At 43.7% G+C, this 27,293-nt stretch overlaps 2 protein-coding genes across 2 annotated transcripts; both read right to left on the bottom strand.

Moving 5' to 3' along the window:
• Window positions 1-5,459: 5,459 nt before the first annotated feature.
• On the bottom strand, window positions 5,460-6,422 carry LOC133367417 (olfactory receptor 11G2-like). Its single transcript, XM_061591521.1, has one exon. It carries the CDS (start codon window positions 6,420-6,422, stop codon window positions 5,460-5,462), a length of 963 nt encoding a protein of 320 aa, XP_061447505.1.
• Window positions 6,423-14,236: 7,814 nt separating this feature from the next.
• LOC133367416 (olfactory receptor 2M2-like) lies at window positions 14,237-23,332 on the bottom strand. Its single transcript, XM_061591520.1, has 3 exons — window positions 22,387-23,332; window positions 20,471-20,489; window positions 14,237-15,080 (listed from the first exon to the last, which is right to left on the bottom strand). Exons 1-3 carry the CDS (start codon window positions 23,330-23,332, stop codon window positions 14,237-14,239), a joined length of 1,809 nt encoding a protein of 602 aa, XP_061447504.1.
• Window positions 23,333-27,293: the final 3,961 nt, after the last annotated feature.

Genomic DNA, 27,293 nt, shown 5'->3' with positions numbered 1-27,293 from the left:
GGATTGAGTCTCAGTTTGTTAGTTCTCATCCAGTGCCTGTCCTGACTCAGAAGCCTCCTCCACACTTTATTTATTTCTACAAATATTTGTATACCACAGTTTATATATATATAAAAGTTTACATGAGTTTACATGAACGTGTGGAGAAAGGAACACAGGAAGCCCACTTATACTGAGTCAGACCATCTGAGTCAGATTCCTGCATTGCTCAGGGGGTTGGACTTGATGGCCTTATAGGCCCCTTCCAACTCTACTATTCTATGATTCCATGATTCCATGACTACTGGTTAATGTGGCTTAGTATTGTATACACTGACTGGCAGCAGCTCTCCTGTGTTTCAGAAGGGGGACATTCCCAGCCCTACCTAGACATGTTGGAGATTCAACATGAGACCTTTGGTGCTCGAAGCAGATGCTCTGCCAATGTAGCTGTGCCCACTGCCCTTCCACTGTGCATCACTGCCCCTGGCTCACTTTGCCCCTGTGGCCTTTGGGTGGTCTGCAAAAGATTGCAACAGGAGCCAGATATACTCTCCTGATCACACAGAGAAGCCCATGTGGGTATAACCAGGTCCCCCTTCAGACCTTTGCCAAATATTTGGAAGTCAGAGGGCCCAAGCCAGCCAGAGGTGGTGACTTTGGGGCTGTCACCAGCAAGTGCAGTCCTCTTCTTCCAACTCAAGAGGGCAATTCGTGAAGGTGGATTTAGTTAATGAGAAATTCTTCATTTATTCATGATTACATTTTGTGCCCCACCTTTTCCTCCAAGGAGCTGGTTCTCCCCCTCTCTGTATTATCCTCACAACAACCCTGCAGGATAGGTTAAGATGTCTGAGAGACAGTGACTGGCCCAAGGTCACCCAGTGAGCTTTGTCGCTGAGTCGGGATTGGGACCCTGGCCTTGCAGGTCTTAGTGCAGCACTCTAACCACTATAGCACACTGGCTGTGCTGCTGAGAATCAGGGATAATTGTTGTGATCACACCTTTGTACTTCTCTTCCTCCCTCCCAATTTTATAGTGCTCTGTGGACATCGCATCTTTGCCTGGAAGGTGGCACCTGTTCAAACGCATCCCTCTGTGGCTCTCATCCCCGTCTCCTTTGTCTCAGTAAAGGGTGACATTTCTGTTCCTCAGTAGCATGCACAGCCTTAATTCATCTAGCTGAAGTCTCATCACAAAAGCTGTGTGTGTGAAGTGTGTTGCTCCCTGTGTCCTCCAGTGGCGATGAGCTGTGGCATCAGCGGGATGTCAGATGTTGTGGGGAGCAAGGCTGTGCCCTGTGCGCGGAACAAAGCTTGAAAGCCAGTATTAAGCATCTCCTGGCTCTTGGGAATGTGCCCATTAGGAACAATACAATTATCCAGCACAGCGACATCCCATTAGACAGGTTGCCATGGGGAAACAAACAACTATCAAAGGTAGTGACTGTTTTCCTGCATTCGGTGTTTACTAAACACGGACCATTTGGAGCAGCCAAAACGATTCAACACATTATGAAGTAGGTTCTGTTGTCCCTGGTGGCTTGGAGATGTGTGAGAACAGCTTTTGCCAACCTGGTGCCCTCCAGATGTTTTGGATGAAAGCTCCCATCAGCCCCAGCCAACATTGTCAACGGCTAGGAGAACATGCTAATGGGTGACTTCAACTACCCGGACATAGACTGGCTGCATATGTGTTCCAGTCATGACAAAGAAGCAAAGTTTCTAGATATTCTAAATGACTATTCCCTAGACCAGTTGGTCATGGAACCGACCAGAGGGACGGCAAGCCTGGACTTAATCGTCAGTGGGGACCGGGACCTGGTGCAAGATGTAAGTGTTGTTGAACCGATTGGGAGCAGTGACCACAGTGCTATTAAATTAAACATACGTGTAACTGGCCAATTGCCAAGAAAATCCAACACGGTCACATTTGACTTCAAAAGAGGAAACTTCACAAAAATGAGGGGATTGGTAAAAAGAAAGCTGAAAAACAAAGTCCAGAGGGTCACATCACTCGAAAATGCTTGGAAGTTGTTTAAAAACACTATATTAGAAGCTCAACTGGAGTGCATACCGCAGATCAGAAAAGGTACCGCCAGGGCCAAGAAGATGCCAGCATGGTTAACGAGCAAAGTCAAGGAAGCTCTTAGAGGCAAAAAGTCTTCCTTCAAAAAATGGAAGTCTTGTCCAAATGAAGAAAATAAAAAAGAACACAAACTCTGGCAAAAGAAATGCAAGAAGACAATAAGGGATGCTAAAAAAGAATTTGAGGAGCACATTGCTAAGAACATAAAAACCAACAACAAAAAATTCTATAAATACATTCAAAGCAGGAGACCATCGAGGGAGACAATTGGACCCTTGGATGATAAGGGAGTCAAAGGTGTACTAAAGAACAATAAGGAGATTGCAGAGAAGCTAAATGAATTCTTTGCATCTGTCTTCACAGTGGAAGATATAGGGCAGATCCCTGAACCTGAACTAACATTTGCAGGAAGGGATTCTGAGGAACTGAGACAAATAGTGGTAACGAGAGAGGAAGTTCTAAGCTTAATGGACAATATAAAAACTGACAAATCACCGGGCCCGGATGGCATCCACCCGAGAGTTCTCAAAGAACTCAAAGGTGAAATTGCTGATCTGCTAACTAAAATATGTAACTTGTCCCTTGGGTCCTCCTCCGTGCCTGAAGACTGGAAAGTGGCAAATGTAACGCCAATCTTCAAAAAGGGATCCAGAGGGGATCCCGGAAATTACAGGCCAGTTAGCGTAACTTCTGTCCCTGGAAAACTGGTAGAAAGTATGATTAAAGCTAGATTAACTAAGCACATAGAAGAACAAGCCTTGCTGAAGCAGAGCCAGCATGGCTTCTGCAAGGGAAAGTCCTGTCTCAGTAACCTATTAGAATTCTTTGAGAGTGTCAACAAGCATATAGATAGAGGTGATCCAGCGGACATAGTGTACTTAGACTTTCAAAAAGCGTTTGACAAGGTACCTCACCAAAGGCTTCTGAGGAAGCTTAGCAGTCATGAAATAAGAGGAGAGGTCCTCTTGTGGATAAGAAATTGGTTAAGAAGCAGAAAGCAGAGAGTAGGAATCAACGGACAGTTCTCCCAATGGAGGGCTGTAGAAAGTGGAGTCCCTCAAGGATCGGTACTGGGACCTGTCCTTTTCAACTTGTTCATTAATGACCTAGAATTAGGAGTGAGCAGTGAAGTGGCCAAGTTTGCTGATGACACTAAATTGTTCAGGGTTGTTAAAACAAAAAGGGATTGCGAAGAGCTCCAAAAAGACCTCTCCAAACTGAGTGAATGGGCGGAAAAATGGCAAATGCAATTCAATATAAACAAGTGTAAAATTATGCATATGGGAGCAAAAAATCCTAATTTCACATATACGCTCATGGGGTCTGAACTGGCGGTGACCGACCAGGAGAGAGACCTCGGGGTTGTAGTGGACAGCATGATGAAAATGTCGACCCAGTGTGCGGCAGCTGTGAAAAAGGCAAATTCCATGCTAGCGATAATTAGGAAAGGTATTGAAAATAAAACAGACGATATCATAATGCCGTTGTATAAATCTATGGTGCGGCCGCATTTAGAATACTGTGTACAGTTCTGGTCGCCTCATCTCAAAAAGGATATTATAGAGTTGGAAAAGGTTCAGAAGAGGGCAACCAGAATGATCAAGGGGATGGAGCGACTCCCTTACGAGGAAAGGTTGCAGCATTTGGGGCTTTTTAGTTTAGAGAAAAGGCGGGTCAGAGGAGACATGATAGAAGTGTATAAAATTATGCATGGCATTGAGAAAGTGGATACAGAAAAGTTCTTCTCCCTCTCTCATAATACTAGAACTCGTGGACATTCAAAGAAGCTGAATGTTGGAAGATTCAGGACAGACAAAAGGAAGTACTTTACTCAGCGCATAGTTAAACTATGGAATTTGCTCCCACAAGATGCAGTAATGGCCACCAGCTTGGACGGCTTTAAAAGAAGATTAGACAAATTCATGGAGGACAGGGCTATCAATGGCTACTAGCCATGATGGCTGTGCTCTGCCACCCTAGTCAGAGGCAGCATGCTTCTGAAAACCAGTTGCCGGAAGCCTCAGGAGGGGAGAGTGTTCTTGCACTCGGGTCCTGCTTGCGGGCTTCCCCCAGGCACCTAGTTGGCCACTGTGAGAACAGGATGCTGGACTAGATGGGCCACTAGCCTGATCCAGCAGGCTCTTCTTATGTTCTTATGCTATGCCAAATACTGTCGCCACTCTCTCCTGCAGAAACTGCTCCCGAGGAAAGGAGGCACTCACAAAAGATCATTAGAAAAGGCTCCCTGCATGCAGAAGAGTAGCTTGCTAGGGAGAAAGCTGGCTACAGCCCCTTTTCCTGACATGGTGCCTATCCAAGAGACTGATATTAGGAACCTCTCTAGTCTGACGGGCATGAAAAACGATCTGCATCCAAACCTAACAGAAAACCAAGCCCTGGATTGACCTCTTCCTTTTTCTTATGTTATCTTTTAAGATGGCCAGATGCAAAGCACTGATTTATCCCCCCTCCCAGGTGGAGCAAACTGGCCCTTATTTTTACCATGCTGCAAAGCAATCTCTTTGCAACAGTAACGTGATTCCAAAAGCAATGTGCGTCTGAGGGGAAAGAGAGCCTTGCAACAGTGTGGAGTGTCTTGCAGTGTGGAAGAGGTTCATTTCTTTAAGTGCAAGCAAACAACAACCCACTAGATTTTTTTTTTTACATAGGCGGAGTGCATGTATTCTTCAAAGTAAAAACAACGAGAAATACGTAATTGTTCCGAAAGTTATGGAGGAAGGTGACCCATACACTAAGAGTTGCCTGAGCGCTCAGATGAAAAATGTTCCCTGTCTACCAAAAGACACACAAAGAGGCATTCAAGGGTCTCATTAGCTGCAAACAAAACTGTATTGATGTTTGGTGTGCTTCCAATCATTTCAAATGCATTCCACAGAATACACAAAATTACACACACGAGGCTGCTGTATAAAGAAACCGGTAATCCAGTTGCATTATATGTACAACGTAATACAAACACCAATTGACTAGCTAATATTTATGGTTTGCATTCTATCTCTAAGGGAGGTGAACTAGCTTCTAGTGTCTGATGGCTACCAATTGGGATGTTGAATAATTCCAATGAAAACAGAAATCACATGATTCAATCATCTAAAATAAGAAGAGATAATTTATTTTTCAAAATTTATTGCATAATATACACTCCGATGAAATCTGTCAAGGTAACATTGCATTCCAGTTCTTAAGAACAAGAGGAGAACTTTTTTGTAACAGGATGTGGTGGTTGGGTGTGACTCCCATACCCCAGCTACATTTTTGGACATCCTTATTGGACAATACTAAAGAGGAAGACCTGTCTCTCTGATCATATTATCTTTTCAGCTGTGTTGCTGGGTGTTTTGCTTTTGCTTTCTTATTTTCATTTCCCTTTCTACACTGCCACCTTTCGCCTTGGCTCTCTCTCCTTTCTCCTCAGCAACCTGCCCAGGGCCTCTTTCACCTGATCATTCCTCAGACAGTAGATCAAAGGGTTAAGAAAAGGGGTAATGGCAGTGAAAAAAACTGTCACTGCCTTTGTGACCTCTGAGTGGCTTTCTCCGTCTGGAGTTACATACATCCCTGCCACTGACCCGAAGAAAAGTGTCACCACCACTAAGTGGAAAGATATGGTGGAGAAGGCCTTTCTACGACTCCCTCGGCCAGAGGATTTCATCAGTGTGTGAACTATGGTGCCATAGGAGAGCAGGACAAATAATATGTTGCCTACGATAATCAGAATGTTAATGGCAAACTGGCAGACAGAGGCAGCATTTCTGAGTGGGGGACAGGCCAGAGACAGAAGGGGTCCAGGATCACACAAAAAATGATCAATGATGTTGGATTTGCAGAAGGACAACCTGGAGATCAAAGCAACTGGGAGAATGGATCCCAAGAAGCCAAAGACCCAACAAGAGGCCACCAGGGTGAAGCAGGAATTTGGAGACATAATTTGTGGGTAACGTAGCGGGTGGCAGATGGCCAAGTACCGATCCAAGGCCATGGCGGAGAGGAAGCAGGCTTCAGTGTAGCCAAGTGAGAAGAACATATAGAACTGGAGGAAGCAGGCATGGAAGGAGATGACCCCATATGGGAACGCCAGGTCGAAGAGCATCCGGGGCACAGTGGTGGACACATAGCACATCTCTAGCCAGGAGAAGTTGCTCAGCAGGATGTACATGGGCAGACGGGCCAGGTGGACATCGAAGAACACCAGTGTGATGATGGTGATGTTCTCGGCCAACGTGAGCACATAGAGGACAGTGAAAAAGGCGAGGAGCAGGAACTTCCTGCCCTGCCCAATTCCAAATCCCAGCAAAATGAATTCCTGGACTGTGGTCCCATTGGCCAACTCCATCTGGAATCAAAGCACAGAATCGTAATCACACACTGTACTAGAAGGTATCCTCTACCTGTCTGGTGCCTGTACGTTTCTGCTGTAAAACAAATGGTTAAGATGGCCACTGGTTAAGATGGGTGGACAGTCAATGGTTCAGACTGCTGCCCACCTCCTCATTTTAAACCCCATGTGCTTATTCCTCAGAAGCACCTCTTTTTTCTGGTTAAGCGGCTTGACAGGAACACATCGGCATAAGTGGTGTAATCCTGTGTTTTTGCACAATTCCCTTTACAGTATTCAATACAGATCGGGATGGGGAACATCAGGCCCAGGAGCTGAAAGTGAGCCTCTCTGTCTGGCCCTCCGGACTCTCAGGAGGCCACACTCCCTCCCCAGCCTGCTTTGCACCCTCCTTGAGTGCTTTTGCCTGGCTGGATCACGTTTTCCTTGTCTTAGTGTTGTTATTTATTTTATTTTATTATTACATTTACATCACACTTTTCCTCCAGGGAGCTCAAAATGGCATACATCAGACATGGTTCTCCCCCTCCCAATTTCATCCTGACAACAATCCTGTGAGGTAGGTTGGGCTAAGAGTCTGTGAGTGACCCAAGATCACCCAGTGAGCTTCATGGCTGAATGGCGATATGAATCCTAGTCGCCCAGGTTCCAGTCTAAAACTCTAACCACTATACCATACTGGCTCTCTATGTCACTCCCTGGCATGGTGCTATGTCCAGGGCCTGTTCTTAAGAGTATAGATGCCTTGAGAAGAAAGAGTGCTAGAGACATATGGTAGAGGTGGGGAACCCTTTTCAGGCCAAGGGCTGCATTCCTTTCTGGGTAATCTCTTGAGGGCCATATGCCAACGATGGGTAGAACCAGAGGCAAAAATAGGCAGAGCAGAGAATGTAAATTTCACCTTTCTACAGAGGGCTGGTTTCTACTCACACTCACACTTCCTGTCTTCCATCCAAGCAAGCATGAGGCATTCTTCTCAGAGTGCAAGGGCCCATTCCACCCAGGCAAATCACAAGAGAAGTGTGCGAAGCAAAACCACTGAGGGATGTGGCCTGATGAGAGTTCTGAGGGCCAGACAGAATTTATTTATTTATTTTATTTATTATATTTATTAGTCGCCCATCTGGCTGGCTGTCCAGCCACTCTGGGCGACGTACAAAATAAAAACATGCAAATACATTAAAACATTAAAAATCTCAGCAATAATGATAAAAGCTAACCCATCCCAAAAGCCTGCCTGAAGAGCCCGGTCTTCAAGGCCCGGCAGAAGCTCATCATAGAGGGGGCATGGCGGAGATCAGGGCCACATTTGGCTCCCAGACTTGAGAGGACACACAGGTGCTTCCTTAAAGCCACTCCTTGAGCTTTTTTTCTGAGCTGGGATTATTCCTGGGCACTTCGTCCAAAGTATGAAGGGGTCAGGAGACTTTGCATAGTTTCTGCTAGGACCTGAGAGACTCGGGTTCAGCTCCCTGCTCAGCCATGAAGCTCATGGGGTGACCTTGGGCTAGTCACTGCCTCTGAGCCTAAACCTCCCTCACAGGGCTGTGAGGATAAAATTTGGGAGGGGAGAACTATGTAGCTTATCGTAGCTCTCTTAGAGGAAAGGTGGGATATAAATGTACTAAATAAATAGATAATGAAAATAATTAGTGGGGAGCAGGCTGAATAAACACTAGCTCTCCACAGACTCTATATCTCTCCTCCTGCCTCTGAGGAGTGCCATCTTCTGAAGGCGGCGGCGGGTGGAGAAATCATCCAGAAATCAGGAGAACAGTTCTTGTCAATTGCTCCCTTTAAGATTGGGGCAGTTTATTTTACTTTATTTAGCCAAAATGTCTATACCACTAACAATAAGAAAAAAATGCCACGGTAGTGGACAGCCGAGATGGCAAACATAAAACAAATACAAAATAGATGACAAGTCAATCGATCAGCTTACTGCACCCCTCAGGGAATGCCTGTTCATCTCCCATTTAGGCTGAATCTTGCAGAGCTTTAACAATAAAAGAGCACCGTGTCGTTCCATAACAATTCTTCATTTTGTTTCTTTTCTGGTCTGGGACTTAGGGTTGATAGGGATGGGCAAATATGTCAAAATTGTCTACTCTCTATCTTCCTTTTTTCCAGTCTTAGGTAAGTTCTTCACATTTCCACATCAGTTTGTGATTTTTCTTTAAAAGAATAGTCCTAATCAAATTTCATTAGTGTTTTATTGCAAATTTCTCCGAATATACACAAGTTTGTATGCAATTCTGCCTAACATATACGTTTTCCCTAAACAATTTTCCCTAAAATATTAAATTTTTGTACATTATTTTCACAAATACACAAATACATATATGTTTATGGACATTTTACCCCACTGTCTGCATTTCTGCATACATTATTTGGCTGGAGAAATGCATTGCAAAATTCAGAGGTGTGTGAATTATGAAGGGGGGCTATATTTTGGTTTGTGTATTACTTAGGAAAGTGTGAATTAGATAAGTATGCCTTTAAATGAGAATTGTATTGAATTCACACACACGCACACACACTTCCATCATGCCTTTCTCTTTTTGCAAGGTGGCTCACAATCTTTTTTTTAAAAAATCACTTATTGATAAACTACATTTAAAAACACATTTAAAATGACACAAAATTTAAGAAGAGAAGATTAAACTCACAAAGATTCCAGGGAGCGTGAAGACATCTATAGCGTGGTGGGCCAAATACCTGGGGGTGGGGGGGAGAAGGGGGAGATATAAATATATTGTAATTAACTTAGTTGGAGTGAACAGAATTATTTTTTAAAAAAGAAGGCTGAGGAATTTGGCAGATGGTAGGGCATCTTTTGAAACAAGTGGAATCTGCTGAAATCCCCTCTTCTATGCAACTATCAAAGATGTGTTGCTCCCTGTGTCCTCCAGTGGCGATGAGCTGTGGCATCAGTGGGATGTCAGATGTTGTGGGGAGCAAGGCTGTGCCCTGTGCGCGGAACAAAGCTTGAAAGCCAGTATTAAGCATCTCCTGGCTCTTGGGAATGTGCCCATTAGGAACAATACAATTATCCAGCACAGCGACATCCCATTAGACAGGTTGCCATGGGGAAACAAACAACTATCAAAGGTAGTGACTGTTTTCCTGCATTCGGTGTTTACTAAACACGGACCATTTGGAACAGCCAAAACGATTCAACACATTATGAAGTAGGTTCTGTTGTCCCTGGTGGCTTGGAGATGTGTGAGAACAGCTTTTGCCAACCTGGTGCCCTCCAGATGTTTTGGATGAAAGCTCCCATCAGCCCCAGCCAACATTGTCAACGGCTAGGAGAACATGCTATGCCAAATACTGTCGCCACTCTCTCCTGCAGAAACTGCTCCCGAGGGAAGGAGGCACTCACAAAAGATCATTAGAAAAGGCTCCCTGCATGCAGAAGAGTAGCTTGCTAGGGAGAAAGCTGGCTACAGCCCCTTTTCCTGACATGGTGCCTATCCAAGAGACTGATATTAGGAACCTCTCTAGTCTGACGGGCATGAAAAACGATCTGCATCCAAACCTGACAGAAAACCAAGCCCTGGATTGACCTCTTTCTTTTCCTTATGTGATCTTCAAAGATGGCCAGATGCAAAGCACTGATTTATCCCCCCTCCCAGGTGGAGCAAACTGGCCCTTATTTTTACCATGCTGCAAAGCAATCTCTTTGCAACAGTAACGTGTTTCCAAAAGCAATGTGCGTCTGAGGGGAAAGAGAGCCTTGCAACAGTGTGGAGTGTCTTGCAGTGTGGAAGAGGTTCATTTCTTTAAATGCATGCAAAGAACAACCCACTAGATTTTTTTTTTACATAGGTGGAGTGCATGTATTCTTCAAAGTAAAAACAACGAGAAATACATAATTGTTCCGAAAGTTATGGAGGAAGGTGACCCATACACTAAGAGTTGCCTGAGCGCTCAGATGAAGAGTTTGGAAGTGTTCACTGTCTACCAAAAGACACACAATGAGGCATTCAAGGGTCTCATTAGCTGCAAACAAAACTGTATTGATGTTTGGTGTGCTTCCAATCATTTCAATTGCATTCCATAGAATACACAAAACTACACACACGAGGCTGCTGTATAAAGAAACCGGTAATCCAGTTGCATTTTATGTACAATGTAATAGAAACACCAACTGACTAGCTAATATTTGTGGTTTGCATTCTATCTCTAAGGGAGGTGAACTAGCTTCTAGTGTCTGATGGCTATCAACTGGGATGTTGAATAATTCCAACAAAAACAGAAAAGAAGAGGGCACTGCTGCAATTTGTGTGTTTATCTGTGGTCAGGAATGGAGATCGGTCAAGTGAATAGGGGAAGGGACGTAGCTTAGTGGGTAGAGCTTCTGTCTTGCATGCAGAAGGGCCCAGGTTCAATCCATGGCATCTCCAGGAAGGGCTGGGAGAGACATTTGCCTGAAATGCAGGAGAGCCACTGCCGGTCAGTGTAGACAGTACTGAGCTAGATAGACCAGTGGTCTGACACAATATAAGGCAGCTTCCTATGTTTCTATGAATATGATCTGAATCCATTCAAATGGTTTTTGATTTTTTAAAATCTGCAAACAATATATAGTAACTGACTTTTAAAAAAACATTGTTTTAACATTTGCTTTACATTGTATTCAGTGTAAGTGACTGAATTTACGTAAGTTACATTGAACAGCAGATAGTGAGATGAACAGTAGCATTTGGTGGAAACCAAACTTCAGTAGAATGGAAACAGCACTGATTGTGACAAATACTGGATGGATGGAAATCGCTGCCTTCTTGCATCCCTAGGTGGCAGGGGAAAAGCTCCTTCCTGACCCTTGTCCTAGTTTGTTTGTTTGTTTATTTATTTATGGCAGGGCTGGCCCAGACAATTTTGCTGTTAAAGCAATGGACAGGATGACACACCACCCCCAAATTCCATGCATAGCAGTAGTAGTAGATTATTATTTGCGCACCCCCCCACTGGACTTTTGTGTTAGGGAAAGTGATGGGAAAGTGTGGGATTACATTTGCTTGCTACAAAATCATATAACCTCCTTGTAAACAAATGAGAATGAATGCTCCACGAATAACCAATGTCATCTAATCCAGAGCTTGGAACAGTTACTTTTTTAAACTACAACTCCCATCAGCCCTAGCCAGCATGGCCACTGGATTGGGCTGATGGGAGTTGTAGTTCAAAAAAGTAACTTTTCCAAGCTCTGATCTAATCTCCCCGTAAACAATTTAGGATGGACGCTCAATAAACAGGTCATCTGGAAGTGATCTTCAGTTACTGGCAGAAGGACAGCACCCTCCACTCTGCCTGAGAGCAACAGGCTATTTAGAAGGTGTATAGAGAGAGCTATGTCCTCAAATATCTCACTGCCAATCCTTTTTCCCAGCATCCATTGCAGTGGGCCCTTGGGCACCAGACTACAGTGTCCCTCAGCAGCAGTGGCACTACTGCTGTTACCACTGGGGCCTTAAATAGCATATTCTGTGCACATGCCTGCCATCACCCAAGATGATGGTGGGCCATGTTGATGCCCACACTGCCATCTTGAGTGATGGAAAGCATGAACACACGGCGACATGCTGCTGTGCCACCACAGGAAGTTGTATGGCCAGCCTGTGCTGGCAGCATGGAGGGGTGCCTGGGAAGGTGGCTGCCACTCCGCCAACTGTGTCAGCATTGTGTTACAGGGCACACACTCTGTGACCTGATGCTAGTGTGGATTGTGGATCAGGAGCTATATCTGCCCAGTCCCAGCAGTAGGGGCTCCTCTCAGAGTAAGGGGCAGTGCCCAACCTGGCCACCTGCTGGTGTCGGGCCTGGCCTGAGGTATCTATCTCATGCTGCCTAATCATAGGGCTGGCCCTGTTCTGAGGCATCCTGACCGAGCAGTTTAAAGTGCATGAGGAGAGAAAGGTATCCCTGTTGTCAAAACAGTAAGCACATGCACAGTCTCCTCAGTGGAGTGATAGCATACTTGCTTTGGTTTTTCTCCTCTCCTTCTCACCTAAACCATATTGTTTAGTTGGCGATCTGCATCCCAAAATTCTAATAAATGCGAATTTTGAAGGATGGATGTGTCTTGGTTCTCATATTGTTTCAGAAAGTGCAAATTTGATAAATTCTGCTTGCAATGTGAACTGAATCAAAATTCTCACCCATCCCTAGTGTAGAGTGGTTTTCTCCACCATCCCTTAAGTAAAATCCCTGCCACGGACCCATAGAATAATGTCACCATAACTGGGGAAAAAAATTAAATCTCTCCTCTGTTACTACATTTTGCAGATGAAAACACACAAATGGCGCTGTTATATAGATAATCCAGTTTAATTTCATTTATTACAATAGACATACACCAAAGAAATCCTACCAGATAAGGATTGTGATTTGCATCTAGTTCTCAAAGGGAAAAGGGAACCCCCTTGTACACATCCCTACCTGAACTTATCTCCAGCTTAGTTTTTGAGCTATCCGTAGATAATTTACTGCCTGTGTGGACAGAGTGCCCCCCACTTCCACCACATGTAGAAGCTGACCAGCCTGGCCATTGAGTCTTACTTCAATTACTGGCAATGGGACAGCATCCTCTACTATATCTAAGGGCAGCAGAATAGTTTAAGGGGTGCACACACCTCTGTCCTCCAACAACTGGCCACTGCTCCCTGCCACCCATCACTTGAGACAGCTTACTCGTTCCACCTAGTGGTAGGGCTGGTCTCATGTTGGGGCATCCTAACTGAACAGTACAATGTGATGAGGAGAAGGGATGGAAAGATCTATCAATTTTGTTTCTTTCTGTTTCTCATTTTTCCAATCTTAAATTCAGTTCTCCAGGTTTCTTCAGATGTATCACTGAAACTAAAGTCAGGATAATTCAGACCATGGTATTCCCGATCTCTACGTATGGATGTGAAAGTTGGACAATGAAAAAAGTGGATAAGAGAAAAATCAACTCATTTGAAATGTGGCGTTTGCGGATACCATGGACTGCGAAAAAGACAAATAATTGGGTGTTAGAACAAATTAAACCAGAACTGTCACTAGAAGCTAAAATGATGAAACTGAGGTTATCATACTTTGGACACATCATGAGAAGACATGATTCACTAGAAAAGACAACAATGCTGGGAAAACAGAAGGGAGTAGAAAAAGAGGAAGGCCAAACAAGAGATGGATTGATTCCATAAAGGAAGCCACAGAGCTGAACTTACAAGGTCTGAACAGGGTGGTGCATGACAGATGCTCTTGGAGGTCACTGATTCATAGGGTCACCATAAGTCGTAATCAACTTCAAGGCACATAACATACACACACACACACACACACACACACAATGTCATCAGCACCAAAATGCCAACTTGTATTTTTTTTCTCCATTTAACCTGAATTTACCCTGTCTATGGAAAATCCAAAACAACATATTTTTGTATGCAATTTTGCCTAATGTACACATTTTTCAAGCAACTTCTCATCATATAATGCATTTTTGTATGTTATCTTCACTGATGTTCATTTTATGCACAGTTTCCCCTATCATATGCATTTTTGTAAGCATTATTTGGATGGCAAACTGCATTGCAAAATTTAGATAAGTGTGAATTTCAAAGGATGACTATGTTTCAGTCCTCATATTGTGTCAGAATGTGAATTTGATAGATTCATCTTGAAATGTGAACTGAATCAAAATTTTCAATCATCCGCAATGAGGAGGGATGGTCATACCTCTGGTCAAAACTGTAAACACATTCATGGTCTCTTCAATGAAGCAGTCTGCTTCTTTTTTACACTGTCACAATTCAATTCTGTCATTTCTCCATTCTCGTCAACAACCTGCCCAGGGCCTCTTTCACCTGATCATTCCTCAAACAGTAGATCAGGGGGTTGAGAAAGGGTGTGACAGCAGTGTAGAACAGTGTCACTGCTGCATTGATATCTGACTGGCTTTCCCCCCGTGGAATTAAATTAGCCGCTGCCACTGACCCATAGAAAAGTGTCACCACAATTAGGTGGAAAGAAATGGTGGAGAAAGCCTTCTTATGACTGCCCTGGCTAGATGTTTTCACCAGAGTGAGAATCACAGTACCGTAGGAGAGCACAACAAAGAAGATATTTACTAAAACCCCAGAAGTCATAGAAATCTGACAGATGAAAGGAACATTTCCTAGTGGAGGACTGGCTAGGGACAGTATTAGGCCAGGATCACATAACAAATTATCAATAATGTTTGGGCCACAGAAGGACAACGTGGAGATCAAAGTCACTGGGGCAATGTTCCATAGGAAGCCAAGGACCCAACAAGTAGCCACCAGGACATAGCAGGACTCTGGGGACATGATTTGTGGGTAACGCAGAGGGTGGCAGATGGCCAAATACCGATCTAAGGCCATGACTGAGAGGAAGAAGCATTCGGTGCTACCAAGAGAAAAGAAGAAGTAGACCTGGACCAAACAGGCATGAAAGGGAATGATCCCTCCATGAGGGGACGCCAGGTCAAAGAGCATACGGGGCACAGTTGCACTCACGTAGCACACCTCCAACCAAGAGAAGTTACTCAGCAGGATGTACATGGGAAGCTGGGATAAATGGGTGTCCAGAACCACCAGTGTGATAATCAGGATGTTCTCAGCCAAAGTGAGAACATAGAGAATGCTGAAAACGATGAGGAACAGGAACCGTTTCTCCAAAGCCCACTAAAATGAATTCCTTGACTGTGGTCCCATTGGCCATCTCCATCTGCAATTGGAAAACAGAACCATCAGCACAGACCATAAGCAAGTATCAGCTCCCTGTCTCATTGCTTCCATTGAAAGAAGGAATGCAGATTAGGTGGAGTTCGGAAAGGGGCTGCTGTACCTCACACTCCATATGTTTCAGATCACGCTGTACCACCATAAGCTTCTTACAGATAAGTTCTTACATCTCAGTGGCTAAGCAAATCCTGAATTGGTTGTATTAACCAGAATGTGTGTAATTACTAATGAAAAGCATACATCTGTATTTTTTGTGGGTCCTGACAGTATTGTAGAGACATTAAATATTAATCAAATTACTTGAGAGAAAACACTTTATAAAAACTTAGTCTCCATCCAGATGTCAAACAATACATAATAAGATATGGTATGAGATCATAGGACATGGAAAATTCAATAGTGACAATTTTAGTAAGCAAAAAGGCACCATATTTTCTACAGATTCTTAAAGAACTACTCTTCCTATAAAGCATCCTAGGAACATTTTGGAGCTTCAAAGTAGTTATGCGTCATCTTGGCTTCTTCTCTTCTCCCTCTTAGACAAGGTCATGGAGACCAAAAAGCCATCGCTCAGTGGTGGAATATCTGCTTTTCATGCAGAAAGTCCCAGGTTCACTTCATGGAATCTCCTGGTAGGGCTGGGAGAGACCCCTGCCTGAAACCCTGGAGAGCTGCTGCCAGTCAGTGTAGGCAATACTCTGGTAGACAGACCAATGCTGCCTTATGCTGAGCCAGAGTATTGGTCTATCTACCACAGTTTTGTAGGCTGCTGGAAAGTCTAGTGGTCTGGTTTTCCACAAAGACAGTCAGGAATGCCAAGGAAGGGTTAAGGCTTGCAGAAAGCTCAAGGACAGATATGCAGGTGGAACAGAGCTTCTGTTGACTATAAAGCCTTGAAACCGAAACCGCTTGGTGTGTGTGGGGTGTTAGTAGCGTTAGGAAAGTATTCTTATCTGTATTAACCATTAATGTCAGTAAAAGACTCTTAAGACTAAAAGGCCTGTGTGTCGGTCTCATGTCTTGGGCTACTTCTCTGGCAGGACTGCACTGGAACCTCTGGGAACACGCAGCAAATTCCACCGCTGCCAACAAGTATTGCCTGCACTGACTGGCAGCAGCTTTCCAGTTTCAGGCAAGGGTCTCTCCCAGCCCTACCAGGAGACGCCATGATGATGCCTGGGACCTTCTGCATGAAAAGCAGGTGCTCTGCCACTGAGCGATGGCCCTTTGGTCTCCGTGACCTTGTCTGAAAGAGGGAGAAGAGAAGCCAAGATGACGCATAATTACTTTGAAGCTCCAGAAATATTTCCACTGGGTTCATCTTGTCATTTTAGCAAGCAATATTAACAGATACTAGCTTGACCAAGTCTCTTCCTCTTAGTCCTTCTTTACTCTTTCAGATACAGGAATAAACAGGTGAAATGCAGATGGTAAGTGATTTAGGGAGCAGGAATTCACAAAATTCATTTTCAACTAAGTAAAATCTTCTCTTCTTTAGGCTAAACATATCCAGCTCTTTCAACCATTCCCCATAGGACTTGGCTTCCAGATCACTCACCATCTTTGTCACTCGCCTTTGGACACCCTTCGGTCTGTTGAGGTCCTTCTCAAAATGTAGCACTCAGAACTGGATACAATTCTTCAGATGAGGTCTTCATTGATTACAATCCTAAGCCATTGTATTTCCTTCCTGACTGCTCCTGATGCGGCATTATGAGGAAGGGTCGTAGCTTAGTGGTAGAGTTTCTGCTTTGCATGCAGAAGGTCCCAGGTTCAAGACCTGGCTTCTCCGGGTAAGGCTGGGAGAAACTCCTGTCTGAAACCCTGGAGAGCTGCTGTTGGTCACTGTGGTCATATTGAGCTAGATGAACCTATTGTCTGACACAGTGGATGGTAGCTTCCTATGTTTTTAAAATTTCCAGGCAAGAGCACTGCAAAATCAACAAAGAGACGATCAGCCTGATCCTACCATTAGCCAGAAATCAGTAGCTGCCATGAATTTATTCTCCTCCCCTGCCACAGAGAACTTCTCAACACCTGTCAGGGAGCTTATGGCTACAGAAGTCAGGATTAAAACATACTGGGAGGTGTGTAACTCTGTCACAACTGCTGCTTTCACTATGGGTCATTAACAAATGGTGCTAACAATCTAAAATAGCAGAGGCAGTATGCTCCTGAATGTTGTTGGAAACCGCAGGAAAGCAATGTTGTCTTGGGCTCAGACCCTGCTTGCATGCTTCTCATGGGCACCTGGTTGGCCGCTGATTCTGTGAGCACAGGTTGCTAGACTAGGTGGACTACTGGCCTCATCAGCTAGGTTACTTATGTTCTTAAAATGCGAGGGGGACAAATTCTGGAATATTTAGTAAGAAATATGTTGCTCATAAGGAAACTAAACAATGTATTGGAGCTTTTTGCAAGATGATGAGGGATAACAACAACAACAACATCAATAATACTTTATTGCCAAGATGGCTTCTATGCTGTTTTTGAAAGAACTTCACAGAGTTGACAAAAGCAGCTGATCAAAGTCTTTGGCATAAGTGAAATTAATACCAAGGGTGCAACTGGGAAATTTTTGGCCACTTTTCATCATTCCATACTTCCTATTCCTCTCTCTCTCTTTCTGGGCAGAACTTTATAATGTCTATCTATATTTCCTTGAAAAATCAAACTTTCATTGTTGGAAATGTCACCCATTCCACCCATCCTGCTACATTCTTCTCCTCCCACCTTATCTTCCCTTGGCTTGGTAAAAATCTCATTTCAGTACCTCTGCAGTTTTCAAACTGCTGATCCGTCCAACAGTAGGGACATCCCTTGTTGTGCTTTGGCATTGAGGGGCCATGGGCTTATCTTAGTGGAAAGAGACTGTGGGCCTGTACGTAGATTTTTATCCACAATGTCTCTGACAAGCATTTGGTGACCCTTGGGAATATATCCCTCAAGAACACTGTTGTTATCCACCAAAATAGCATCTCTTTAGGGACTCGTGGCCTCCCTCTGCCATGGTGAAGTACAGGAAATTTCCACAGGTAATTGTTGTTTTTCTGGATTCTCTGTTTTGCTAAATATGGAAACCTTTGTGCAATTAAGTTGATGGAATGCATTATGGACAAGTTTCTGACTGTTTCTATACAATTACACAGAAAATAGTCATATTATTTATTCATTTATAGTGCCATCATTGTGCATGGCACTTTACCAAAGAAGTTTACAATCTAGAATTAGACCCACAGGATATAACTGTATCAATGTTAATAGCGGGAAAGCAATATAAGTAAGAAAAATGGACTAATGCTGCTCTTCTAAGACATACTGTCCTCATTTGGATGTAACACTAAACTATGGTGGAGTAGTGCCGAGGTGAGGAAACTTTTTCAGGCTGAGAGCCACATTCCCTTCTGGGCAAACGACTGAGGGCCAAATGCCAGTGGTGGGCAGGGCCAGAAACAAAAGCAGGTGGAGAAACTAATGTAAAATTTACCTTTCTAGAGTAGGCTTGTTTCTACACACCCTCTTTATCCTCTATCCAGGCATTATCAGAGTTCATGGACATGTTCCAGCCAGGCAAAACCACTTGGGTATGAAGCAGGACCAGTGAAGGGCCTGGTCTGGGGAGAATCTACACTATCTCCATGCAACCCCCCCCCCCGTTGTGTGTGTCTTCCCCCTCCCCATTCCTTCTGCAGCGCGGCCACAAGTAGGTGATAAAAAAAGTTCACTTTTACCTTTAACTAATGGCAGTTTATTGTTATGTGTGGATCTGGACAAAGTGGATCTGTGTTTAGTTTCAAGAAATGTATATTTTATTGAAACATGCCAACTTCAGCATGGTTTATGAAATCCCCTTCTTTCCCAAAATCATAGTTAAAATTATCCAGTTTAGGGTATGGATGTATAAACTGTGGTGAACTGAAAACAGAATCAAAAGCTTTCAATCTTATTCTTGTAGCCGTGGTGGAGGAGGAGTAAAGAGTGCATGAGTCCTAAACTTGTGCATGTCACACACTCACTGTTCTGTCGGTTCCAGTGCATCTCCACCTCTCCCTTCTGCATATGCGGGCACATCATGCTAGTCAAACCCCACCCCTTTTTACTGTAAAACCTGGTGGGAGCAGCTTGAATGCATTTTTTTTAAAAAAAAATCAGCTTCAAAGAGATTTCGTAACTGATCGGCAGATCAACCCATTCCCCCTCCAAGTGTGGCTAACGGAAATGCTTTGCGCTGGCGACTAGTGTGTTTACAGCCTAAGTGTAAAGGAAATGGTGGTGAACAAACAGAAGCAAGACCTTCTGATCTTATCCTTGCAGCCAAGCTGGAGGAAGAGCGAGGATTAGAGAGTGCATGAGCCCCAAGCTTGCACATGTAACACTAAACACTTAACCATAGTATAGCTTGATCAGAGCTATGTTAGTGCCTTTTAGAGATTCATGTATGGCAGGGGTAGCTAATGTGGTGCCCTTCATATCATCTTTGACCATGGGTCAACAACATCTGAAAGGCACTATGTTGGATATTCCAGGTGTAACCATTCTCTTTCGCTGCTGGCCTAAAGAGAGTGAACCTCTAATGTTATTCGTGCTCAGAACGGAGCCACTGAAATAAATGAGCTTATGCAACTATATTGTACTGTGAGTATGACTGAGATTGGATATCACCCAATAGTAGTAGCAATAATTGGAGTGGTAGTTGTGATTATGGTTGGAGTAGCTGTAGTAAGTCATTTACTGTAAAACAGCAGGGTTTCACAGGACACAACAGATGGAGATCTGGTATCAAAATGAAAAAAAAATGGACAAATCAGTACTTAGAATAACAAATATAAGCAAAATAATGTTAGAAATCAAGGGATGTATTGTACATTTGTTTTGCTAGATGTATCTGACTTATGAATGAATTATTGATCAGAAACTTGTTTGTTTTCTTGAGTTAGTGTTTTTTAATATGCTAATATATGTCATGATGCCCTATTCAGTTGTTCAGCCTGAACGCATGAGGGTAAATATACATGGAGAGAGGGTTGGGGAACTTGTATGCTGGCCGCACCCCCAACAACCTTGCACTCGTTCCCCTCCCCCTCTGCCCTTTCCATATTAGAGCTCTGGAAAAGAACAAAGGACGCTGCCTTATACCGGGCCAGACCAGTTGTCCATATAGGTCAGTATTACCTACACTGTCTGGCAGCCGCTCTCCAGTGTTTCAAGGAACATTCCCAAGCCTACCTGGAGATGCTAAGGATTGAACCTGGGACCTTCTGCATGCAAAGCAGATGCTCTACCACTGACCTACGGCCCTTCCCTAAGTCTAAGGGGTCAAACAAATGTGTTCACCATTTGAACAAGTGGACCATCCCTCTGATGTATTTTGCGTTGTCCAATCAAGATACCCCAAAACTATGCTGGGAAATAATCAAGAATGTTCATCTCGCCCTTTGAGTACCATGCATAACACAAGCCACCTTCAGGCATTCAGCCTGAACATGCGAGGGCAAAAAAGTGTGTTTGGAGGTGGGGGTGCATCCATTCGCCCTGTCCCCTCATGTCACCAGGGTGACTGGTGCACCTGCTCAACTCTCCCCCCCCTCAAAAAAAAAATAACACTTCCCTTACGCAGAGGGAAGGTCTGAAGGGGACTTCTAAGCTTGTTTGAACACAACCTCCTTGTGACCATATAAAAAGTACATTACATGCATTTTACATAGAATTATAATCAGAGCTTGGGAAAGTTACTTTTTAAAACTACAGCTCCCATCAGCCCCAGCCAGCATGGCCACTGGATTGGGCTGATGGGAGTTGTAGTTCAAAACAGTAACTTTTCCAAGCTCTGGAATTATTTCACTCCACTTTATGAAATACAAAAAGCACACAATTGGGGCTGCCACATAGAAAGAAGACATAACTCACTTTCTTTTATTTATTATGTGACTTACCGCCTAACAATTTGTCAAGATAACATTTGTGCATTGTATTCTAGTTCTCAAAGCAAGAGGGAAGCATCCTTGCAATGGGTTCCTCCCTGACCTCTGTCCCCACTTTGGTTTTTTGGGTATCCCGATTGAGCACAATAAAATCATTTGGGAAGGAGAAGCGCCACTCTTGTCCACATTGTAAACAGATGATGATGATTCAAATTTATATCCTTCCCTTCCTCCCAGAAGGAACCCAGGGTGGCATGACATTTATCTCTCTTGTTAGAGGACTGGTATCTTGGTTTGTTTTTGTTTTCCTCTTCCTTTCTCTCGTTATTAATTAATTAGTGGATTAATCAGTTAATCACTTTTTATGTATATGTCTCAAGGTGATTTACAGTCACATCATAAAACCTGCTAAAGTAGTTTTAAAAACAGCACAAAGAAGCAACTGAAAATAGGTTTTAAAGCAATACAAAACAAAGATCTAAGGCAGAGACCTTTTCATCCAGCTGGAAAAGCTTGTCAAAACAAAAATGCCTTCAATTGTTTCCACAAAGTACAGAGAGTAGGCACTTGTCGTAGCTCAGCAGGGCTGCTGTTCCACAGAAAAGGGGCAACCACACTGGAAACCCTGCGCCCAGTTGCTGTGGAGTGGGCTTCTGGTGAAAGCAAAAGGTAGCCATCTTGGCCCATAAGAAGAATATCCAAATCCACATTAGATCAACATGTTTATTAGGCCAACCAAAATGTCACTAAATAGTGTGCAAGCTTTCGAATTCCCATAACTCCTCATCAGGCCAGATGGAAAGCAAGATGAGAAGAGGGGTGGGCGAGGGAATAGGCTGGCTGTTGTTGGAGCCGTGGAGTCTTCCCTTAAGATGGAATAAGGAAGGAGTTAGCAGGCATTCAAAAGGGGCATTATCAGGTGCTATGCAGTTACGACTTGTGACCACTGGGCAGGTGAATCACAAGATAGTTATTTATTAAAAATGTATCCCGCCCTTCCTCCCAAAGCCGCCCAGCTTTTATTGCCAAAGTTTTGAAGATACAAAACCTAGCTGCTGTTCAGATTTGTCTCCATCACAGGTGAAACATAAAGGTAAAGGTGTCACCGCACTCTTAGGGTGCCGTCTTGCGATGTTTACTAGGCAGACTGTATATATGGGGTGGGATTGCCTGTTCCTTCCCTGGCCTTTCTTTACCCCCCAGCATATGCCGGGTACTCATTTTACCGACCACGGATAGATGGAAGCCTGAGTGGACCTCGATCCCTTTTAGTGGAGATTCGACTTCCTCCTTCTGTCATCTTTCTCCTCTTCAACCTGCCCAGTGCCTCCCTCACCTGATCATTCCTCAGACAGTAGATCAAAGGATTCAGAAATGGTGTAATTGCAGTGTAGAAGAGTGTTACTAATTTGGAGACGTGTGAGTGACTTTTTCCACTCGGAGCTACGTACATCCCCGCCACTGTGCCATAGAAAAGGGTGACCACTATTAGGTGGAAGGATATGGTGGAGAAGGCTTTCATGCGACTGCCTTGGCTAGAAGATTTCATCAGTGTGAAAATCACAGCGCCATAGGATAGCACAACAAATAACAGGTTGCCTAGGATAACCATAGCATCCATGGAAAACTGGTAGATGACAAGAATGTTTTTGCGTGGAGAGCAAGCCAGTGAGAGAACTGGCCCAGGATCACATACAAAATGGTCAATGATGTTGGGGCCACAGAAAGACAACTTGGAGATCAAAATAACTGGGACAATGTGCCACAGAAAGCCAAAGGTCCAACAAGTTGCCACCAGGGCATAGCAGGAATCTTTGGACATCATTTGTGGGTAACGCAGCGGGTGGCAGATGGCCAAGTACCGATCCAAGGCCATGGCTGATAGGAAGAAGCATTCGGTGTCGCCGAGAGAGAAGAAGATGTAGAACTGGAGGAAGCACTCATGGAAGGAAATGATCCCGTGTGGGAATGCCAGGTCGAAGAGCATCCGGGGCACAGTGGTGGACACGTAGCACATCTCTAGCCAGGAGAAGTTGCTCAGCAGGATGTACATGGGAAGACAGGCCAAGTGGGCATCTACATGTACCAGCATGATGATAGTGATGTTCTCAACCAAGGTGAGGATGTAGAGAACAGCAAAAATGGCAAGGAGCAGGAACCGTTTCTGCTGCCCAATTTCAAACCCTAGCAAAATGAATTCCTGGACTGTGGTTCCATTGGCTAGATCCATCTTGAATGAGATAAGAGAAGCAGTATCACAAACCATTAGGAAGTACTGTCCACTTCTCTCCCTGTCTGCTTTCCTCAAAAGACAAAGGCTAACCCAATGTTTATTCCACAGAAGCAACTTTCCACCCTTAATCAGTTATCAGTTATGAGGTATAACAAGCCATAGGGTTGCATTCCTTTAAACTATATTTATTTATTTAGAAAGGCATATAGACTGTTTATTTCTGCTTGCCCAGTGTTTTTAGTTGTCGTTTGGATCATACTGTGGTATGATTTTGGCTATTACTTTGATGATGCTCATCTTTAATAGAGTTGCTTAGGATTTGTATGGTATTGTTGGATGACTGAGACCCAGTGTGGTGTAGTGGTTAAGGTGTTGGACTACGACCTGGGAGACCAGGATTCGAATCCCCACACAGCCATGAAGCTCACTGGGTGACCTTGGGCCAGTCACTGCCTCTTAGCCTCAGAGGGAGGCAATGGTAAACCACCTCTGGATACCGCTTATCATGAAAACCTTATTCATAGGGTCACCATAAGTCAGGATCGACTTGAAGGCAGTCCATGGAGTTGGATGACTACTTTTAAGAACTTTATTTTGTTGTTTTCTTTACCTGTCTGTTAAGTGAGATTTAGCTGTTTTGTATTAGATGTTGGCATTAATTCACTTTGAGACATCTTTTTGTATAAAGTGACAAATAAATGCAATAACAACAAATAGGCATGCCATTTAAGGAGGACAGCCAGCAGTACACTCCATCTACCTCCGTTTAAGATCACACCCATTTATTTCTCAGAAGCAACTGTTTTTCTGATTGGGTATCCATTATGAGATATAACAAGTAATTGGGCTGCATGCATTTAAAATATATTTATTTCTTGAGAAAGATGTATAGACTGTCTAACCAGTGTACATAACAAAATTAAAACACAGATTAAATCAAGAAAACTGTTAAATAACGAGTATACATAAAATAGCTAGGGATGGGATCTACCCCAGCCTTCCAACATCTGTCACCTGAGGTGGCTGTGTCACTCTGCCTAAAGGTAGGGCCAGCTCTGGCTTAGGAGTTTGTAAATCCTTCAGCCCATCAAGACCTCAGTCACATCTGCCAGTTTATATATGGATCATTGCCAAATAATGCTGTCTATTGCAAGGCAGGGTGTGAAAGTTTATGGAATGTTTAACATTCCTCAATACAGTGTTATATTTAATTTTATTTCATTTATATTGAGCAATATTGTTTAGTAACCTGCCTATTTCTTTCACACACACACACACACACACACACACACACACACACACACACACACAGATGAGTGAGTGGGAAAGATTGCTTCAGGACAGTGTTTGGCTTTCAGATAGGGTTGCCAGGTTCTTGGCCTGCGACTGATCCTGTATCTTTAGGAGAAGAGAAAGTCAGCCAAGTGCAGGTGTTCTTGCAACCCTGTAATGGGAAAAACCACCAGGTGGAATTCTCCCTCCCTCCTCCACAACTTTTAAAGATACAGAAGACATTTTGGTTGCCAGGCCCAGCCTGCAAGAGGTCTTCTGTATCTTTAAAAGTTGTGCAGGGGGGAAGGAGAATTCCACCTTGTGGTTTTTCCCATTACAGGGTTGCATGAACACCTGCACTTGGCTGACTTTCTCTTCTCCTAAAGAAACAGGATGAGTCTCAGGCCAAGAACCTGGCAACCCTACTTTCAGATAGCAGATGCTTTGAATGAGAGATGTAGAAAAAAGTTCTCCACTGTTCTGAGCCGAATGCTTCCCAGTGAAATGTTCTTTTTGCAAAAGCAGGCACAGATGCCTCCATTTTGGAGCAGGCGACAGCACATGGGGATGGGGCTCTAACCATTCCTCCTCCACTCCTTTGGTTCCCGAAGCTCTTATGAGTCATGGGGCAGGGGGAAAAACCTTGGGTTAAAAAACCGAGAGATGAAGATCAAACGGCACTACCAAACACATTCAGTAAGAGGTGTTCAGTTTCTAAAGAAATTTACTGTGCTATCCTATGCATACTTACCTGGGAGTAAGACCCATTAAACTCAATAGGACTTACCTCTTAGGAGAGCTGTGTAGGATCACACTGTGAATGATACTTTTTGCACATCTGTGTAGTTTTTTTGTTCAAGACATTGATGTGCATAGGATCTGCATGGAGTCAATCAGCTGATGAAAGTGTTTGGCTTATCTGATGGGATGCAGCTCAGAATCAGAAATACTTCCTCGGCAGCAGCTGCCCTATCAGGCTGTAACAGAGGAAGGATTGGAAGAAGAGCCAGTCCATCAACTTTGCTGAGAGACCAGCTTCCTCAGGTTCCTACACTCTCTAAACCGTTTCCATTCCAGCTGGTTGTTATAAGAATGGTATGACTTCCACAATTGGTACCTTAGTTTGCCTTTCCCCTCCTTCCTCCCCATAATTTTTCCTCTTGTGTCCCATCATTTAGACTGTGAGCCTGAGGGCAGGGACTGTCTTCTTACTGATCTGTAAGCTGTTCTGGAAGGAGCCTTTTCAGATGATGAGTGGGGTAAAAAAGTCTACACATAGATAAATGAGTCAATAAATAATGATCCCTATTCCCTACTTGTTTCTCTCTCTCAGGCAATACCTTATAAAAGTGTGTACCACCATTTCTTTACCTGAAATCTTTTCTTTCTGGAATGAGGGAGCTGTTCAAATGCACCCCTTTGTCTCGCTCAGCCCAGTCTCCTTTGCCTTGGTTGAAGTTTCTATTTTTGTACCTCAGCAGCATGCGAGGGAGCGATTTATCCAGCAGAAGGCTCACCACAATGGCTGTGTCAGAATTTGGAGAGTGTGCACTGCGTGTCTGAAAGAAGTGTATGGTTGTTTCCTATGTCTTTCCACTGTGACACTAGGTGAGCTGTGTGTGGGAAGAGATTGTTGGGCTGCAGCCTGAATGATGGCCTTAAATACTTACTAAAGGCCCTTTGGGATGTCTCTCTCAGGAACGCCTTGTCATTATCCACCACAACAGCCATTCTTTTGGGACAGGCCATCTTCGTCTGCTGTGGTGAAACATGGGCAATTTCCATAGGTAATTGGCGGTTAGTACAGTACTCTGTGTATTCACTCAATTGTCATTTCACAAGTGGGAGAAGGGGCGAGTTTTCTGGTGGGGCATTTCCCCCTTCTTTCACAACAAAGACACTGATTATTTATTTATTTATTTATTTACGTAAAGAAAAATCTTTAAAGTTTTTTTTATTATGCTCACAATATTGGAAAGTTGTTTTTGCTTGCTGTTGTATGTCGTTGAATTTACAACTAGGTTCTTTTTGGAGGAGACTCAATAACAAAGCCAAAGCCTGTTTTAAGGTTATTTATTCAGCAAAGTGCTTTACTGGAGCAAAGTACATAACTGGACTAAAAAATGGTGGTTGGGTACAGACAAATATATGTCATAGCCATAGCAACAGTCTCATCCAATTATTCTATGCTACTTTGATGCTCTGCCCCCATACTAGCCACCCTCCTCTATGCATTCCTGTGATATCAGTATCCTTGGCACATGATCAGTCTGCTACAGCAGCTCTATTCACTATTGTCTACATGACTCTCCTGCCTAGAAAGAACGGCAGCCAGAACCTTCCTCATTCCCCCCTTTGGGACTATTTTCAAGTTCCATCCCAATTTGCATGATAGATAACACTTCCTCCTTCACCTCCATCCATTGTTTATCAATTCCAAGTAAATTTGCTTCACTTCAGCAGGTGTTAACATTTGGGTGGTCTTTGGCATGGTGCTCTTCAAACAAAACAGCACACAATTTACTATGATGTATAGGGCAAAAAGGAACACTATACCCAAGAGTAGTCCTAAAAGGACTGATTAATCCAACCTTTTAATCCACTGAACCACTCCCCAGGAATCCACTGCCACCCAGAGGTTCTAACCTCATGCACCTTGGATACTAACAGATGAAAATTTTCAATT

This window comes from Rhineura floridana, chromosome 11 (assembly GCF_030035675.1).
Source record: "Rhineura floridana isolate rRhiFlo1 chromosome 11, rRhiFlo1.hap2, whole genome shotgun sequence".
In the NCBI taxonomy this organism is placed as follows: domain Eukaryota; kingdom Metazoa; phylum Chordata; class Lepidosauria; order Squamata; family Rhineuridae; genus Rhineura; species Rhineura floridana.
The sequence above is the reverse complement of the archived record's forward strand: the minus strand, read 5'-3'. Positions and strand labels throughout refer to the sequence as shown.